Raw genomic sequence first — 20,596 nt, forward strand, 5'->3', positions numbered from 1 at the left:
ATTAAAACGTCTGTTGCCTGTAGGGCCGCCTCTGATTGGACGCGCTGCTGCCGGCGGCGTCTTCTGATTGGCCAGGGCAACCTCTCCGTCGCGCACGCCGTTTCCGGTGTCCGTGTGCGCGCAGGCTCAGTTCGCTCGTCTCCGCTCTTTTATTTACTCTCTCTCATCTAAGATGGCTGTTCGGAGCTCCTGAGTCCCCCGAGTGAAGCGACCGAGGATGCTTGCGCCTCCAAAATCAACCTTCACCCGGCCATCCCTTCCCAGGCGCACCCCGTAAGACGCGGAGGGGACTCTAGCATCAGAACAGTCCCAGAACGCCCGGCTTGAGGCTCTTTAAATCAAGTTGTTTGGCGAAGTCAAGCCTCGCCACTGTGTGAGTGAGTGAGTGAGTGAGTGAGTGAGTGTGTGTCCAAGACACTGAACATCCAAATGGCCGAACCGAGAAAAGTGCAATTTGTCACCCTGTCGGCCCTGTCCGGCAGTTCGTGCGCGGAGGGCAGGAGACGGCTGCTGGAGAAGGACGAACCCGCCGAGATGAGTTTTGACGGAGAGGGCAGGATGAAGATGACGGGGACCGGGGTGACGACAACGGGTGACCGCGGGGCTTTGATAGGGAAACGAGACAGCGACGAGCTCCAAGGAAAGACCGTGCGCCTCAACCTGTGTCTGTCCGAGCCTAACGAGCAGTGCTCGGCCGAGTTCAACTACAGCGAGCTCATCCAGTCTCAACAGGTACAGTAACTATCCCGATCACTTCAGTGAAGAGTATGTAAGCAAACTATTACTTGTAATTATAAAGCCACCGCATGACTGTTTTTGCTGAGTTTGCTAATGCATTAGTCTGTTAGCAGTGGAGTCCACAAATAAAGTCGATCTCTTTCGAAATGGCAAGGTGACATATGTTATAAGTTATGAGTGAGAAGTGCATTTAATATATTTTTATATTTTATATATTATATAACGTATCTCTATCTTGTTTGCTCTTAAACAACTTTGTTGAGTACGTGACCCTTGTGGTCCCCAGGGTCCTTGTGCCTACAAAACCATTAAAGGAGAGCTGAATTGCTGCTAACCGTATTTAAGTGCTGTTCATGTAACTTCTGTGAAGCCCTGGCTTTTGACATCTGTCAGATGGTTTACTACTAAAAGTACACTTTTAGCTTATATATATATTTATATATTTATATATATATTTATATATTTATATATATATTTATATATATTTATATATATTTATATTTATATTTATATTTATATATATATATATATATATATATTTATATTTATATTTATATATATATATATATATATATATATATTTATATATATATATATATATATATATATTTATATTTATATATATATATATATATATGTATATATGTATATATAAAAAAAGCATACATAAGTGTTCATTTTGGGAAATATAACTTGTGATAGACTACTTGTATCGGTCTTTTAGAAAAAGCTGTTCTGTTCTAGATAAAGCAGGTAGCCACCTCATGGGTGTCTTATCGCATGATCAGCGGAGTCATTTTAAGTTGCTATTAATAATATCAATGATAATAATACTACTGTACTACTACACAACATGACAATGGAGTCTACAGCAACACCAGTTCAAACTGAATAAAGGGCAGATCTGTTTATTATAAGCATGTTTAAGTTACGTTGTCTGCCGTTTCAGATGCGTAAGCTTTTTAAAGTCAGCTAGATTCTGATTGGCTCTGATTGGATTCTGTCAATGTCTTTAATATTTTAGAACTTGATTCCATTGATATTGTTCCTCTGTATCATATTGTTAAAGTTGTGGTGTGTGGACTTCCTTGTTCTCACAGAATTAGAATGATTATTAATTAAAACTTTATTTCTCTCGGCCTTAGTGTGAACAGGCATAAAGGGGATAGTCTACCAAAAAATGGAAATTCTGTCATCATTTATTCACTCATGTAGGGCTGGACAATATGGCCAGAATTAATATCACAATATATTTCTTAATTTCTTAAGAAATTAAATAAAAACTTTTAAATATTGATAATCAGCAAGTTTATGTAACACTGAAGATTGCGTAATGATGCTGAGAATTCATCTGTAATCTCACAAACAAATTACATTTTAAGATATATTCAAATAGAAAGCAGCTATTAAATAGTAAAACTATTTCAAACTTTTACTGATTTTGCTGTACTTTGGATCAAATAAATGCAGGCTTGGTGAGCAGATGAGAAAAAAAATCTTACTGTTCAAAATCTTTTGACTGGTAGTGTAGGCTGATTATTCTTACAGATTGTAACGAATGTGCTTTACAAACAAAACAAACAAAAAAGAGGAGATGGGCTTATTGAAAATGCAAACTGATTGTCTGGCAGCAGGAGGCGCTGTGAGAGCAGCAGAGCCAGCGGTTTCTCCAGTAACGACTGTAATCAAACAGCTCCGCTCATGAACACTTCTTTATCAGATAAAATGAAAATGTCATCGAAACTTTTCTGAAGAAAGTCCTTTCCCTTCAAAGAGATACATTCATATAAAACACCCAGGATGTGTTTTGATTTTGAAATGTGCAGTGCTCATGTGTCAACGAAGTTAAACGGCACAAATAAATCAATGTATGGGAAACACTGGTAATGTATGTCAAAATATTGGAAATGTGTTTAAAAATCATATCACCATTACAAAAAAAATAAAAATTATATTGCGATACATATTGATATTGAATTATTGTCCAGCCCTACCCTCATGTCTTTTCAAACCTGTACAGCTTGCTTTCTTCTGTGGGACGCAAAAGAAGATATTTTGAAGAATTGTGATAAACACACCGTTTCGGTACCCATTGACTTCCATTGTATGGACAAAACATACAATGGATGTCAGTGAGAACTGAAACTGGTTTTTAATTTTTAGGTGGACTGTCCCTTTAAGTTTAAATGGGTCACAGAATAATATTGGTACAGAATGTGTTGTGCTCATTGTGTTCCACTAGTTTGAACTGGAAAAATTAAATGCCCAAACTAGCCTTCCTGGAGTGATTTCATGTTTCCCTCCCCAGGCCAAGAAGAATCCACCAGATTCAAAGTCTTCTCCAGACCCAAAAGATCCCTTTAATGATTCTGAGAGAGAGCGTCTGGAGGTTGAGGCACTGGCCAAAAAGCTTGAAAGTAAATACGTAAGTATTGTTCTATGATTTTAAGTTGCATTTTCAGACGTGTGGGCACTCAAATGTCACCTTGCCGCTACCACTGACGTCCTTACAGGGTAACGCAGGGAAAAAGAGGCGGAAAGACCGGATGCAGGATTTGATTGACATTGGCTTCGGCTACGATGAGAGTGACCCCTTCATAGACAACTCGGAAGCTGTGAGTGGGCACTTGCCATGGCAACAGACAGACATCACTATGGAGATGATCGATTGGCATTTAACATGCTGTTTGCCAACTCGGCCTCATTGCTCTCTGAACCTAAGGATTTTTCTTTGTTTTTTTCCATTCATATTGATGCCTGTGATTTAATATATTTCGATTGACCTCATCGATTGATTTGAAATGTGTGGTTTTGGAGTCATTATACCATCATAGCGGGCTAAAACTTAGCCGTAACCTCAGAAATGCAAACAACAAACAGTGTAAATCATTGTGTCTTCTTCCTGTTAGTATGATGAGCTTGTTCCTGCCTCCCTGACCACCAAGCTTGGTGGATTCTACATTAATACGGGTACTTTGCAGTTCAGAGCTGCCTCTGAATCTGAGGGAGAGGACGGAGGCAAAGAAGTCAAACCCAGGGTGAGTTTACTTTGTTTTAGCCAAGTCATCTTGGGTGATCCGATCAAAAGTGGTCAGTTGAGACAGATCTTTTAATTTTCACCTTAACACAAACATGTGTATCTGTATAAAGATGGCTTTTCAAAATCAGGTTAGATTAAGCTGCATGAAATCATCAGAGTTTAAAACCCTTCGCATGTGACTTCGTTCAGATGTGGTTTGAGTGAGCAGATCACAAAACAATTTGAACCCCATTCACGCCTCTATTTATAATATGTCTCGACTGAACACTTGTGATCAGATCACCACAGACAGATGTTGTTTCCATGTGTAAACAGGGCCACTAAATGATATATAGACCTGTTAAAGAGACAGTTGATCATTAACTCATCCTAATGTAATTGCAAACCCATAAAACTTTTGTTCATCTTTGAAACACAAATTAAATCCGTATGAACAGAGGGGTTAAAACAGTGTATGAAGAACATATTTAATTAAGGCTTTTATTCGCATATAAACATTGATGGATGCAAATACATAGAGCTCCTCAGATATTGTTACAAAAGCTCAAACGTGCTTGGTTGTGTGAATAAAATATGTGAATAATGTGGAAATAAAAAATAAAAGCCTAAGTTAACTCTGTTTATCATATAAAGTGATTGTGTCTCTTTAGAAGACTTGGATTAGACTGCTGTAATCATACACTCATTTTTTTTTAACAATTTTTGTAACATTTTTGAATATTTGATGGAATGGTCTTTCAGTGTAGTGACAGAAATATTTCAAGATTCAATAAAAATATCCTCATGTGTTTCAAAGATTTACAAAATCTTATGGGTTTGGCATGACATGAGGGCGGGTAACCGCAGAATAACAATCGCTTTAAGAGTTTGTTTTTCATTAGACCCTATTTCTGGCATTTGTCTTGGAATATGGTGTTTTCTGATTCTAGATGAGAGATGGAGAGGAACCACTTATAAAAAGAAGGAAGAAGAAAGATGGAACCAGTGTAGAGGAGAAAAAACCCAGGAAGATTAAAGTAGCCAAACAAGGGTGAGAATTTGCTTTTGTGTGTATACATTTTGTAAAACTGATACTTGTATAAGTCATGCCATTTAAATGGTTACTTTTTTTTTTAAAGTGAAGTGTAAGTTTAGCAAGACATTTGTAGGCTGACTTTTCAAAGAGTGGGAAAAGTGAAATATCACTTTTTATGACCATATATGTGCTCACAGAGTGGCTGGTCAGAGCCTTCATCGTCCCGAGAAGAAGAAGCGAAAGAAACTGATGAAGGATTCACTCTGTCTGGCTGCAATGCTCCGCCGATTCACACGAGAGAAGGAAGAGATGAGGAAACGAGATGCCAGGGCGTCTCATCCATGCCCTGGTCTCAACAACACTCCCAGCTCCAACAACCTACTGCACAACTCCCATCTCCAAATCAACGCTAACAACAATGACCTTTCACTAGCCGACCTGGCAGCTGACCCTGGCATGATGTCATTGCTTAGTTCGGCCAATGAAAGCGAGCTTCAGGATCTCATGCATGACCTGGACTTCAGTTTTTTAGACACAGGCCCCCAGATGCCCCCTTCAGGCAGAGAGAATGGGCAGGTTGGGTTGAGTTCATCACTGGGGCACAAGATTGGAGGAGGGGCACTGAATCGAGCGCAGGGTGGGCTCATCTCTTTTCCACCTCTCCCTGATGGTCTTCCAGCCCCTTTGATTAAGCGCATAGAAGACCTCCGAGCTGTGAGTCATGCTTTTGTTGTTTTTCTGCAGCCCTCATTTCAGTTAAACAGGGTCATGTCGTGGAAAAACTAATTCTTGATCTTTTAAAACGAGTCAAAACCATACTCGGGGCTTTAAGAGTCCATTTACTCATTCCAGACTGAAGAAAACTCTCTTTATGTCTCTAATGTTAGCTGACTCAAGTTTATTTTTAACAAGATCCCTGCTGATTTCAGTCTGATCTTATCTGTTTCAGAGACACAATGTAGGGGCGTTTACATAGAAGTCTTTGAAATGAATGATGACTTTTGCTAATGTTATAAGTTGACCCAAGAATAAAATGTATGAAATACGTCTTGAAAGCCATCAGAAAAGTGGTTTGAAATCTATTCCAGCTTGTTCTGTGAGAGCAGATGAATTATTTTTGGTGATAGTCACCCGTTAAATAAACTGCATTACATCTAAGTTTAAGATGTAATACATGAAATATTTTCACTGAAGGTAAATGCATAGATTTAGAGAGAGCAAATATACGCCCACAAATCCACTTCCCATTTTAAATCACTTCAGGTACTTCATGTTCTTACAGTAATACCATTTTCCTGTCTAACTTGATTTATTTATTTTTTATTGTTTTAACTCAGGCATCGAGGCAATTTGATCAAGAAGGCAGAAAGAAATTCTTCACTCTGGATATGAATAATATCTTGCTGGAGTAAGTAAAAATCTCAGCGTGTTGTTATTCAGCGGTCATCCATGACTTTAAATTCAGTGGTAATTTTTTTCGTATTCTTGTCGTTGATCATTTTTCTTCTCGTTCAGTATTGAGCTGCAGGTTCAGGAGCAGCCGGCAGACATGCGTTCAGAGGTGTACTCTCACCTGGAGGCCTTTGTGCCCTGCAACAAGGATGCGCTACTAAAACGACTCAAGAAACTCAGCCTCAACATACAGGTGAAGGACTGGATGATACTTTCATATATATATATATATATATATACACAAACAGTTGCGGCCAAAAGTTTTGAGAATTACATAAATATTGGAAATTGGAAAAGTTGCTGCTTAAGTTTTTATAATAGCAATTTGCATATACTCCAGAATGTTATGAAGAGTGATCAAATTAATTGCATAGTCCTTCTTTGCCATGAAAATTAACTTAATCCCAAAAAAACCTTTCCACTGCATTTTATTGCTGTCATTAAAGTACCTGCTGAGATCATTTCAGTAATCGTCTTGTTAACTCAGGTGAGAATGTTGACGAGCACAAGGCTGGAGATCATTATGTCAGGCTGATTGGGTTAGAATGGCAGACTTGACATGTTAAAAGGAGGGTGATGCTTGAAATCATTGTCCTTCCATTGTTAACCATGGTGACCTGCAAAGAAACGCGTGCAGCCATCATTGTGTTGCATAAAAATGGCTTCACAGGCAAGGATATTGTGGCTACTAAGATTGCACCTAAATCAGCAATTTATAGGATCATCAAGAACTTGAAGGAAAGAGGTTCAATTCTTGTAAAGAAGGCTTCAGGGCGTCCAAGAAAGTCCAGCAAGCGCCAGGATCGTCTCCTAAAGAGGATTGAGCTGCGGGATCGGAGTGCCACCAGTGCAGAGCTTGCTCAGGAATGGCAGCAGGCAGGTGTGAGCGCATCTGCACGCACAGTGAGGCCAAGACTTTTTGAAGATGGCCTGGTGTCAAGAAGGGCAGCAAAGAAGCCACTTCTCTCCAAAAAAAACATCAGGGACAGATTGATCTTCTGCAGAAAGTATAGTGAATGGACTGCTGAGGACTGGGGCAAAGTCATATTCTCCGATGAAGCCCCTTTCTGATTGTTTGGGGCATCTGGAAAAAGGCTTGTCCGGAGAAGAAAAGGTGAGCGCTACCATCAGTCCTGTGTCATGCCAACAGTAAAGCATCCTGACACCATTCATGTGTGGGGTTGCTTCTCATCCAATGGAGTGGGCTCGCTCACAATTCTGCCCAAAAACACAGCCATGAATAAAGAATGGTACCAAAACACCCTCCAACAGCAACTTCTTCCAACAATCCGACAACAGTTTGGTGAAGAACAATGCATTTTCCAGCACGATGGAGCACCGTGCCATAAGGCAAAAGTGATAACAAAAGTGATAACCAGTCCATGGCCTGGAAACTCCCCAGATCTTAATCCCATTGAGAACTTGTGGTCAATCCTCAAGAGGCGGGTGGACAAACAAAAATCCACTAATTCTGACAAACTCCAAGAAGTGATTATGAAAGAATGGGTTGCTATCAGTCAGGATTTGGCCCAGAAGTTGATTGAGAGCATGCCCAGCCGAATTGCAGAGGTCCTGAAAAAGAAGGGCCAACACTGCAAATACTGACTATTTGCATAAATGTCATGTAATTGTCGATAAAAGCCTTTGAAACGTATGAAGTGCTTATAATTATATTTCAGTACATCACAGAAACAACTGAAACAAAGATCTAAAAGCAGTTTAGCAGCAAACTTTTTGAAAACTAATATTTATGTAATTCTCAAAACTTTTGGCCACGACTGTATATAATATACACTCACCTAAAGGATTATTAGGAACACCTGTTCAATTTCTCATTAATGCAATTATCTAATCAACTAATCACATGGCAGTTGCTTCAATGCATTTAGGTGTGTGGTCCTGGTCAAGACAATCTCCTGAACTCCAAACTGAATGTCAGAATGGGAAAGAAAGGGGATTTAAGCAATTTTGAGCGTGGCATGGTTGTTGGTGCCAGACGGGCTGGTCTGAGTATTTCACAATCTGCTCTAGGGCTATGCGATATGGACAAAAAAAAACCTATCACGATTTTTTGATCAATTTTGCATTTGCGATTTTAATCATGATTTTGTCACAGACAGACATGCTTTACAGTCATAAATGCATTCAGCATAAATTTTAAACATATTTCCAAAAGAAAACCAATGAGAGCTTTATCAAATGTCTCTAGAACAGACATAAGTCAAAATAATCACAAATTTTTTTTCCTCTCTTTTTATTTTATTTATTTATTTTTATTTTTTTTTTTGCCATGCATTGGTCATAGAGCTCACTGTAGCGGTGGCTCAGGTGTTATATGTTTTGTCCAATATATTTATTGCCCAAGGGTCACACGTACTCCATCTGCAGTGCGTATACAGTAAGTTATGTGTACGCGGTTCAGAAGCAGCAACGAGAGCGCATTATTGTAACACGAAAGCACATTAAAATAATGCGCAAGCGCGAATCTATCCACTCGCACCAGTGATGCGCGGGTCAATGTATTAATAACCCGCACCCGACCAACGTTTTCAACCAACCTGCCGGCAACTCGGACCGCAAAAAAATACCTGCTTCCTGACCCGCATTTTTAAAAAGCAGTAAATGCTCATCGTAGCGTCATTGGGCCATAGGAACGTAGGCAAAACTAACTAGGCAAAAAAAAATTAAAAAAACTTAATGTATTATAATTTTGTCAAGAATTATAAAAAAATCGCCAATAAGCTCATAATTTGTACTAAAATAGTCTAGTCTGGCTATGTCTATTTGTATGTTTCTGCAAGGTCAGTAGACATTGAGGCTCGGGTTTGTTCCGATCAGAGCTCGTGAGCTGAGAGCGCATTTCTGAATATCCCGATCCGCTCGCTCATTCCGTGGGGTCTCGCTCAACCCAGAATGGCCTGCTGGTTCGAAAATATGCAAGGAGTCATTTTATTGTTTAGTAATAAACTGGTGTTTTCTGTGTCGCTGCAAAGATGAAGTTGACAATGCAGACTCGCCATGAACGCCAGAGAGAAATGTCAACAATGCACATTTCATATGGATTACATCATCAGAGAGTAGCCCATTTATTTTGGTTTGAATATTTTAGTTTAAAAGAAGACATTTCAAGCTTTCTGTAATATATAGCCTATATTTCTCAAATCTGTGAGGCACACACTGAGTTTAGTTCACATGCAATGCAAGTGATCGTGCCGGCGCCTTATTACATTGTCTGCTAGGCTATATATTTGCTTCTTCTTTATTAAATACAGGCAACTGATTGATAAAACATTGATCAAAATTAATATACAATTTATACCAAACGAAAATCTTTTAAAAAGAGTTTTCTATTAAACAAAACTTAATGAAGTCGTCAAAATCATGTTTTACCAAAAACAGCGACGTTGCTCCCCATGCAGTCTTCTTTGCCGCCTCCATCTGTACCTGCAGACTGAGCTTGTGCGTCATCTTCATGCCAGTTATTCAGCCAATAAAGTGTAGGCCTATGTATTTCAAAAATGTCTAGTACTATATAAATGACAAAGGTTTAATTGGCATTTTTATTTCAAAGGACCCGACTGACCGTGACCCGAATATCATTAAAAATATTTTTGGACTCGTAACCGCGGGCGACCGCAGGCACCCGCTCATTTTGGATCAACCCGCGCATCACTGACTCGCACGCAGATTTCCTTTGCTCTGTTAACAAAACCAGATGCGCGTGCTCAGATAATAGACTGTATAAGGCTCAGATATATGCTGCCTTACAACGTGTCTCCTCTCGCTCAACCTGTGTCCTGTGCACTCACAACTCTCTCTGTGCTCATGCGCAAGATATTAAATCTTTTCGCACCTTTCTATGTATAACCTTTTCTGTTTTCATCTTTTTACTGCGTGCAGTGTGAATGTTCTGATCCATTAACATGGGCTCAAAAAAAAAAAAAAAAAGGCTGCGCATCACAGAGTGTGTGAACCTGGAGTTTGCCCAGCATATGCCCAGTCTGCTCTGTTCTCGCGCTCCACTTAGGTGCGCTGCATCCTGATTGGTTCAGATAACATACTGCGGGAGGTCAGGGCCGCGGAAAATCGTGCTATAAAGCGATTTAGATATCGCGCACACTCAAATCGCGATTTTATTTCGATTTCGATAAATCGCACAGCCCTAATATCCACTACCACTCATATCCACTACAAATTGGAAAAAGAGGCTACAATTTGCACGAGCTAACCAAAATTGGACAGTTGAAGACTGGAAAAATGTTGCCTGGTCTGATGAGTCTCTATTTCTGTTGAGACATTCAGATGGTAGAGTCAGAATTTGGCGTAAACAGAATGAGAACATGGATCCATCATGCCTTGTTACCACTGTGCAGGCTGGTGGTGGTGGTGTAATGGTGTTGGGGATGTTTTCTTGGCACACTTTAGGCTCCTTAGTGCCAATTGGGCATCGTTTAAATGCCACGGCCTACCTGAGCATTGTTTCTGACCATGTCCATCCCTTTATGACCACCATGTACCCATCCTCTGATGGCTACTTCCAGCAGGATAATGCACCATGTCACAAAGCTTGAATCATTTCAAATTGGTTTCTTGAACATGACAATGAGTTCACTGTACTAAAATGGCCCCCACAGTCAACAGATTTCAACTCAATAGAGCATCTTTTGGATGTGGTGGAATGGGAGCTTCGTGCCCCTCATGTGCAACCCACAAATCTTTGGGGGGGACAGGCAATAGTTTAGATCAGCTTCCCGACAGTGTATACATCTCAGATATCTCCATGCTGTCTTTCTCTTAAATCAGGATGACCGGATGCGCACACCTTTGTTAAAGTTGAAACTAGCCGTGTGCAGCGTGATGCCGGAGCAGATTGCCAGATATAACATGGATTGCATGGCAAAAGCTGCAGCTAAGTAAGTCTTAAAACTTTCCCAACTTCCTGCCTCTTTCTGATTTCATGATTTGCTTCTTTAGATTAGTAGAATGGAGTGTGGAAAATGACAAACAGATGGCGTGGATATATAGATAGATTATTAGATTCACTTTTCTGTTTGTGTCACAGGCAGCAGATAGAAGATGGAGTGAAGAATGGATCGGAGGATGATGATGAAGAGAAACCAGGAAAGAGGGTGGTGGGACCAAGGAAGAAGTTCATATGGGATGACAAACTCAGGTTTAGATTTTAGCAAGTTTAAATCATGAATAATAAAGCAGAGCCACTATTAGACTGACAGTGTAAGAAGTAAAGGGTGTGTGTGTGTTTTTCCCCCAGGACTCTGTTGTGTAACCTGGTGCGTGTGAAGCTGAGCTGCTATGAGCTGGAGCAGTGCTCTCTGTCTGTGGAGGACTATCTCAAAGCCTTCATGGAGAATGAAGTCAAGCCACTCTGGCCCAAAGGCTGGATGCAGACAAGGTGTGTGTTTGACTGTGTGCTAGCGTTACTTTCTTATAGTAAGATACCATGTAACTAAAAGTTTATTTCCTCTTTTTCAGGATGCTTTTTAAGGAGAGTCGGGCAGTACATGGTCACCTCACTGGCCTGTGAGTAGATCAACATCTTCATATCTATTTACACTGATGTTTGCATACATAGTGGGGAGAGATGTAAGATGGGTGAAAAAGGGTCTATCATAAACACAAGCATGTGTTTAACAGATGCGCTTGAGAAAAACAATATGCAAAGTGAATTTTCTACATAGAACATTAAATTAGTTTAATGTTAATGCAAATATATCTGGGTCTAAAAATATATCTCATTGTTGCTTATGTATAAAAAATTTTAATTATTTGGCTAAAGATTAGCAATGAAGAGTGCAAGTGATCATACTAATGAATTATGAACTTGCTTGTCCAAATACAGGAAATGTTTAATTCAAATGTTGAATATCTCTTTTTTTTTTTCTGGCTGGTTTATAAACCTCTAAATGATGTGGAGCAAAATATGAATTGGTAATGGGATTGTGCATTAGTAAATAGTCTTTAAAAAAAAAAAAAAATACGTTCTTCTGTTTTTGTGATTTGATACATTCCCCAATATCTAACTTTACCACTTATAGTGACTCTCTAATGTTTCATTGAAAAGATATATTTCTAGCACCCCATGCTATCGATGTTCTTCTAATTTCAGTTGATGGCAGACATTCTGAAATATAATTGGTGGTTGTGCGTGGTCTCTCCTATGTGACCCTGGACCAGAAAAGCAGGTCTTAAGTCGCTGGGAAATATTTGTAGCCATAGCCAAAAATAAATTGTATGAATCAAAATTAGTGATTTTTCTTTTATGCCAAAAATCATTAGGATATTAAGTTAAGATCATGTAAAATTAAGATATTTTGTAAATGACCTACTGTACATATATTAAACATTTTTTTATTAGTAATATGCATTGCTAAGAACTCATTTGGACAACTTCAAAGGCGACTTTCTCAGTATTTAGATTTTTTTTTGCACCCTCAGATTCCAGATTTTCAAACAGTTGCATCTCTGCCAAATATTGTCCAATCCTAACAAACCATACATCAATGGAAAGCTTATTTATACATTTGATGTATAAATCTAAATTTTGTAAAATTAACCCATATGACTGGTTTTGTGGTTCATGGTCAAATATGTCCTTGCTTAGAGGACAAATGTTAATCTAGTAGGGTGTCCCTCTAACTTGATTTAATGCTTTCTATGGCAATGTTGAGTTTTCAGCCAAATGTGCTTAATTTGTGTGGAATAGGTGTCACAATACAAAAAAATTATGGTGCTAAAATAGGCTTCATTTCAATGTTAACACAAAATATTACGACTCTAGGGTTGCTGTCACTGTAACTTAATTAAATTTATCTCTGTGCCAGTGCTGCATGGAAAAATAAGGAAGAAAATTCCACTGCCCTGTTTGTGTGGTGGATTATAAAAACCTGATGTATTTTCACTTCCTTGTTTTTCACATGGATTAAGGAATCAGGAAGTGGATTTTGAGAGAATGAGCAACCAATGTTGGTAATTTTGTTCTTTAATTTGACTTCACAGAGCTGAACAAATATTAAGAGGGAGAGGGTAGACTAGATTATATAAAGATGGATGGTTTGAATTGGAGAAAATAAATCAGATGACTGAAAAGGTACAGACTTGATGTAGTGCACTGGGATTGTGTGGAGAATGTCTTTTAAGGCTTCACATCAACACAAATTTTTGGAACAAAAATTTGACAATTTTTATATGCGATTTTTGTCTGTTCAGACCGAAGCTCAAAAAATGACTGTTGGTGGAACTAATAGAAGAGCAGAAATACACCTGTGCACACAAGACTCTGCAACTTTTTGATTCTGACACTCACTTATCAAAGAGAAGAAAGGAGGTCAAACAGTTTTTACATGTACACTAAATGCTCGATTATAGAGAAAAAGAGCCCTTTCTGGATTCTTCCTTTACAATACACTGTCACTTAGCAAAATCCTTTTTGTGAGTGCCACCAAGCTGTAATTTTATGTAACAGCAGCAGCTCAGGGCATGTGACAATGTGTCACAAAGTGCAAATCTTATTGGCTAGTCAGATTTAGTTGCAGCCTGCTGCATTGAAGCCATGTGATTGTTGACGATCTGAAAACAGATGCATTAACATTCTAATTACAATGCTTCATTGCACCAAATATCCGTCTTTGTCTTTAAACTACTCCTAACTACTCTTTAAGCTAATTGTGATTGCTGAATTGTTTTTTCAACAGGGGCAAGAAAAGGATTGTTCCAACCCCAAAAGCTGCCAAAATGATGGTATATAAAACTGAACCAGTTTTGCACCATTACATCTATATACTTAAACCGTGCAATTTCATCAGTTTTGTCCTCCTGTTGACTATGGTTAGAATTCTATGCTCTCTTATTTGCCATTGCTTTACCCATGATCTGTTCCAGGACATCAGCTGGACACAGAGACCTGCTCCAGGTGTTGGATCCACCTCTGCCTCACCTGCCTTACCTGCCCCAGCCTGCAGACCGCCCTCCTCCACCTCTGAACCCATCTGCCTCTCAGATTCACTTGATGAGGATCTGGCCGCTAACTCTCTGGACTCCATTTCCCAAGCTCTCGCACTCCTCAGTAATGCTGCCAAGGGTCTGACGCCGAACAATGGCATTCCCGCCACCTCTTCTCCCAGTGTCCCCGGATCCGCTTCTGGAGTCGGCCACTATTCTTCTCCTCTGTCACATTCCACCCTTACAGCAAAAATAGAGTCTTCTGGTATCTCTATGGCAAATATGGGCACTCTTTCTACCTCTTCTTCCCTGTCCTCTCCACTCACCTCATCTCCTTCATCTTCCATGCGAGGCGAGACCTTCGGGATGCTAAAGGATGGGGGGCCTGTGCAGAGACCCTTGGGAACGCCCACTCACAGAGCTGGTGTTTCAGGAATGAACACTGTGCAGTCTGCAAAACCCCGTCCGCCTCCTACCGCCTCACCCCTCTTGCCTCCACAGCAGAGGTCATTTGGGACAATGGGAGTGAAGTTGGTTCAGACTCCGCCCCCTGTTGGACAAACAAAAAACTGTGCTAGCAAATCCACTACAGGTGGCGGTACTGTGGTTTCCCAGCAGCCTCGTATGAACACTCATCTTTCACAGATAAACGCCAAGAGCCCTCATCAGTCTCCTCCTCCAACCACTTCCTCTCCTTCCACCCTTCTTTCACAGGCTAAGACTCCCTCATTGCCACACAACCAGTCAAACTTCATCACGCCCATGCAGGCTACACTCACCAAGTCTTCCCACAGTAGCAGCTCTCCCATCATCAAACTCACACCGCGACCCCCTGCCCCTACTCCTCCTCCTTCATCCTCACCCTCACCTTCATCATCTCCCTCTCTCATCCACCCCAGGCCTCAAATGATCCCCAGCTTGCACCAATACAACCCCAAAAGTCCAACCTTTAGGCCGCCATTTACCGGGCAAGGAACCGCAGTGGGATCCGGAGTCAAATCTGGATCAGGACAGGCAAGTTACAGTTTTGCAGGTGGACACAAATCCAGTAGTTCGCCCAGTGGTGGCACAAACACCACCAGCACCACCCTGATGGCCACGCCCCTGTCTGTTGGGAGCCAGGATGGTAGCCCCTCCCCTTCAATGGTACCAGCCAATCACAACCAGCGGCAAAGGCCATTGGGAGGGACTGGTCAAAGTGCCAAGTCTTCAACGAGTCGGGCATCAGCCATGACCCTGTCCTCTCCTCCAGTGTCCTCTCATCTTTTACAGGTGAGTCCAGCAGCATCAATCACTTCTAGCCTGTTTATACAAAATGTTTGGTCATGCTAAACCCGTTTCTGTGGTAGCACTTTACATGTATGCGTTTGACAGCTGTTTAATGCAAAGCGGCTTCAGTAGTCAGTCACTTAGTAGATCATGTGATGTGTGAAATAATTACAATTTATAATAACAGGAGTTATTTATAAAAACATATGAATTCATAATGTCATAATATATTAATATTATTTCATATATTCAACATTTTTATTAATGTGAGAAGAGTACGTTGTTGTTGTTTTTTTAAACTAACTTTTTTCAGGATTTTTTAAATAGAGAATAGAGTGAGTAGAGAAGAACAGCATTGATTTGAAATAAAGACTTTACATTTGTTACAAGCTAAATATATTTACGTACTGACCACTAAAGTGGAAAAATTGCTTGCAAATCTAGTTTTAGTTTTGTTATTGTGTACTCCGATGCCAGACAACTCATTTAGGTGTATACATTTTTATTAAATTTTTCAGCATGCCCACAACCCCCCGTATTTTCTAACCATTAATCAAGCCATCTTTCCCACAGGTGTCTTCAGCTTCAGGAAGTAATCTCTTGGGCTCAGTGCCCCCTTCCCTTCCCCTGGGTTTCGGGATGCTCGGGGGTCTAGTGCCTGTTTCTCTACCCTTCCAGTTCCCCTCGCTCCTCAACTTTAACCCTCCAGGCCCTGGAGTTCCTGGCTGCAGCAACATGGGAGCTTCAGCCGCTGCCAACTCAGGATACACCCTGGCACAGAGTGAGTGTGTACATGAGCACAGCGGCTCTCCTGTTTCCTGTGCTGGGGTTTTGCTTGTATGTTCGCACGTATCGTGTTTGGCTGTGTTTTTGTAAAGTGGCTCGTCTGACTCTTTTTCCATGACTCCCTAATCTGTATTTTTTCCCCCACTTTCTTCCCCTTTCTCCACTTCACATCCTGTTTTGGTCCTGCCTTCCTGTCTTCCCATTTGCTCCTGGATTGCTGTGAACTCTTCCATCTTTCCCTCTGTCCATCTTTCTTTCCACCTGTCCTGCTGTCCCCCAGATCTGTTTAAGAGTCTTCGGCCAGGGTCTCAGGTCGCTCTGCCTCCCCACTTGCAGCTTGCTTTCTCAGGTAAACGCTGCAGAAACCCTCCAGCTCACTGTTGCTCTCTCTTAGGTTTAAGTTGTTGACGTTTACTTCCTCTACTTGTTTCAGTCCTTTTTTGTGCTTTGTTAGTGTGACATAAGCCCTGCTCCAAAACCCAGAGTGCGGATGGCTGTCTACATAGGCAGCTACCTTCTGAGGGAGAATCCAAACTGAAGTGATTTGAATCGAAACCTTCTTCATGGGTCGCAATTGACACCGATTTCACAATTCAATTTGGATTAGATTCAGATGGAAATATTTCAGCAGCCTATAGTTTTTTGTAATGAAAGAAATCTCCAAACTAATGCTGTCAGTTGGTACATTCATATAAATTGAGGCTGAACTATTAAATGTATTTGCTGTTTATGTTTTTAGATGTACGTTCAAAAAGTTGATGCAAACATGTAAAATGTACATATGGCAGTTTTTATGTCAACTTTCTAATGATATAAGCAGATACAACAATCTATCATGCCACATTTAATTTCATGTAAAGCAATATTAAATGTGTTTTGAGTTTGTCGCACCCAAAAAGATATAAAAAGGATTTTAAAAAATCCTGAACACAAAAATGGAAATAAAAAAATAAAAAAAACTATATTTCACAATTCAGTACCACATTTTAGGCAATATGTTTCTAATATTTATAATGTTTTAGGAAACAATTTTTCGAATTGCCTTTACACAGACACGGAAATAGCACCAAAACCACACATATTATTTGAATTGTGCACTAAAATTGACTTTTTAAAAGCTGGGATTTTTTTTTCTTGTCAAAAATTGAAACGCACAAAATGCATTGTAATTATTTGATGTTAAGTACTCTGCAAATATTTAGTGTTTAATTTGTTCACAAAATCTGGAATTCGGTGATTCTGGTAAATATTCAGGTTTATGAATCTTTTATTGATTTTGAGGAGCTGTAGTAGTTTTCTGGTGAACAAAATGGTAACATTTTAAAGTAGGGTTTCATTTGTTAACTGGATAATATTAACAATAAACAGTTCTTCTACATTTATTAGTCTTAAGTAATGTTAATCTAGTAAAAAAATTTCAGATCAAATGTTTTTGTTAATATTGGTTTAATTCAGTATTAAAGCATTTTATTAAGTATTATATTTGTACATAATTTATTAACCTCTATTAATATTTACTCGTTGTTAGTTCATGTTAAAGCATTAACTCCTGTCAGCATATATGACCTTATTGTGAAGCGTTATTGATGAAAATAGTGATTCATAAGTCAGTTATTAGACCGATTTAAACTAGTCTGTGTACTTGACTAAGTTCAGAAGGGTCATTTGTTCACAGGACTATAAACTGTTCCACAAAAGCAGCTATGATGTAAAGCATAATTGACGACGGGCCGCCATTTAATTCTTAAAAAATAATGCACACCCGAGGTGGAGATGCAGCCACGACGCGAAGCGGAGCATTCTTTTTCTAATAATTCAACGGCCCGGACTCAATTATTCCGCTTATACTACGGTTACCATACCTCAAGACAACGATCAGATGATAGATTTAAAAGGATTCGTCCGGTTTTTGCACTTAAATTGCTATTGTGAGTAGGATTATTTCTTTCGCACCTCATCCAATGCCTCTTTTGCTAGTTCCAAAACGTCGTTTTAAAGCTGGTGATGGAGGCTTGAGCCGTTGATAGCATTCTAATGGAGTTATTAATGAAGTTATTGGAAAGAGAGCGAGAAAGACCGAGAAAGATGAGAGAGAGAGAGAGCTTGTGTGAATAAGGCTAACGTACCTCTGTGCGTCTCTTAACACTCTTCTGCTGCAGCGTCTCTAAACATCGCTGTTATTACCTCGCTAGTGAGAAATGTCATGTGTAGCTACACTATATAGGCTAACTGATAAAATCGTCAGGGTTGCGCTGACAGCATCTTTTTTGTGCAAACTGCGTGACCGTTATTACTGTTAACTATGCGAAGTGATATCGAACTGTAATGCGGTCAAGAGAGCTGCCTGGAACTACGTTCGCCGTGCGTTTCCCAGAAAATAATTGCACACCTCAGAACGTTCATCAGCCAATCAGATTCAAGCCTTCCATGGCCCCGTAGTATACAATGCAGGTAGAAAATAGAACCTATATCTGAATTACCTTGATTATCCAACCTCACAATGTATTGTGGGATTTCTTTATCCAAAAAGACTAGAGGCAAGATGAGGTTTTTTATAAGGCATGCTCGTGGTTTGGAACGGCCTTTGTGTTGGCAAATGTTGCTCACTGGGTTTTGGAACGGATAATTTTTTCTGTAATTTGAAATGGTGATTTTAACCGCACAGTGACAAGAGTTTTTCTGGTTTTTCTTCAGATGCAAACCAAAGTCAGGGGGGAGACACGAAGAGGAAGTCCCAGTGACCATCACACCCAGAATGTAGAAGTGGACACCACTGGTGACAGATGTTTTCAGCTGCTTGGATGAGCACCTACTGCGCTTGCTTTCAGACGGAACTTCATTAACTACCCTTCTTCACTTAACATCATTCTGTTTTTAATCGATTGGTGTTCTGGATGATTGGAGTGAGATTTGGTGCATTAAAACATTTTTTTTTGTTTGTTTGTCAACATGTTTACACAAGACCTTAATCACTGTGGACATAGAGCTAGAGGAAGTGAGAGGAGTACGAAACAAAGCAACATTATTTCTATTTAAGCTAATGTCGGCTGGAAATGCGCATTCCTGTGTTTATTTTCTTAGTTTGTTGAACTCCTAAAGGAATGTGATAGTCCAACCGTTTCCTTCTACTGACTGTTAGAATAGTAGCTGTTAATAATACACATGGGTAAATTATTTATAATTTTTTGACAGGTAGACAGTGTATTAGTAGACTAAAATGGGTATGTATATAGAATATAGATTAAGTGATCTATTTTCTTTGGAGGTCAGTACGTATGATGTTCCTCTCATCTGTGTGTGCTGATGTCTTGCTGTCTTTGGTGCTGCGTATCTCACTGGACCTTGTGAAAGAAAAAAAAAACATTCTTTTATGGATAAATGAATCAATCGTGTGAAAGCTTTTCATAGAGGAAAATTATGAGATTATGGCCTACTTGAACTTTCAGTTTTGTTTAATATCAGTACAAGAACTCCCAAGACTTTCAATAAAACGCCTTAGTTTGTAAGTTTGAATAACTATGCAGGATTGTAAATGCTTCAATGCAAAGTAAGCTCCACTTTTGACATTAATTGTGTTTGTGTGCGATGGGTCTGCCCTGTTACCTCACTGGACCGTTAGCTCTTCCTTTCATCTCTGGTCATTTCATCCTGTCACCACCTGTTCATTTCAAAATGTCTGGCACTGCTCACCTGCAGCTTATGACTGTGTTCAAATGAGAAATGGCACCAAAGATGACAGCGTTCGCTCAGAGTTGACAAGCAACAGGTCAGGTGTCTGTGCTCAGTATAACATCCTAAATGTGTTGTCTCTGGATATTGTGATGGACTGACTTTTAAAGTGCCCCTATTATTGGTTATGAAAGGTTCATATTTTGGTTTTGGGAGTCTCCAACAACAGGCTGACATGCACGCAAGGTCAAAAACACTTTCATTGTCTTATAATATGCATTTATTTTTTACCTTACTTGCTCAACGACTTCTGAAAGATTCGCTCAACGATTAATTTTTCTAAACCCCTCCTTTGCGTTCAGCGGTAATTGATCTAATTGGTTTAATTTTCATTTAATCATGCCTGTAAAACCTGATAAAGCAGTGTTTGTGAGCAGTGCTGCTTTGTGTACAGCGTTACCAGGGAAACCGCTTTTTCACCTCTCCAAAAGCGGCACCTAGTGGCAAAGAATGAATTTGCTTTTTCATTCAGACTAACGCGAAAAGACCAACAAGTAGACAGGCAATATGCTAGTGTTTCATGTTGACGGCGACATGGAACGGCTTGGGATTCGTTTTAAAAACAACTCGTTTCAATGATTCAGAGCCGACTCTTTCTTTTAAGAGAC

At 39.8% G+C, this 20,596-nt stretch overlaps 1 protein-coding gene across 2 annotated transcripts; it reads left to right on the forward strand.

Annotated features, from left to right (window-relative positions):
- LOC132152148 (ubinuclein-2-like) lies at positions 1-19,957 on the forward strand. 2 transcript variants are annotated; one of them, XM_059560881.1, is made up of 17 exons: positions 1-732; positions 3,047-3,163; positions 3,252-3,353; positions 3,648-3,776; positions 4,708-4,808; positions 4,991-5,507; positions 6,131-6,201; positions 6,309-6,438; positions 11,049-11,158; positions 11,308-11,418; positions 11,518-11,658; positions 11,739-11,786; positions 13,958-14,003; positions 14,145-15,476; positions 16,047-16,254; positions 16,540-16,608; positions 18,954-19,957. In XM_059560881.1, the coding sequence occupies exons 1-17, from the start codon at positions 430-432 to the stop codon at positions 18,998-19,000; spliced, it is 3,582 nt and encodes a 1,193-aa protein (XP_059416864.1). In that variant the 5' UTR covers positions 1-429; the 3' UTR covers positions 19,001-19,957. The 2 variants fall into 2 exon arrangements, with proteins under 2 accessions (XP_059416864.1, XP_059416865.1); XM_059560882.1 differs by lacking the exon at positions 16,540-16,608.
- The last annotated feature ends 639 nt before the right edge of the window (positions 19,958-20,596 follow it).

This window comes from Carassius carassius, chromosome 10, assembly GCF_963082965.1.
Source record: "Carassius carassius chromosome 10, fCarCar2.1, whole genome shotgun sequence".
In the NCBI taxonomy this organism is placed as follows: Eukaryota; Metazoa; Chordata; class Actinopteri; order Cypriniformes; family Cyprinidae; genus Carassius; species Carassius carassius.

What these genes read in the sequence shown, in the direction of transcription:
- LOC132152148 (XM_059560881.1), top strand. Translation starts at nt 430, where the DNA reads ATGGCCGAACCGAGAAAAGTGCAATTTGTCACCCTGTCGGCCCTGTCC. An exon ending in GCAAAGAAGTCAAACCCAGG is followed by an intron (nt 3,777 to 4,707) that starts GTGAGTTTACTT and finishes TTCTGATTCTAG; the next exon opens with ATGAGAGATGGAGAGGAACC. An exon ending in AACTCAGCCTCAACATACAG is followed by an intron (nt 6,439 to 11,048) that starts GTGAAGGACTGG and finishes CTCTTAAATCAG; the next exon opens with GATGACCGGATGCGCACACC.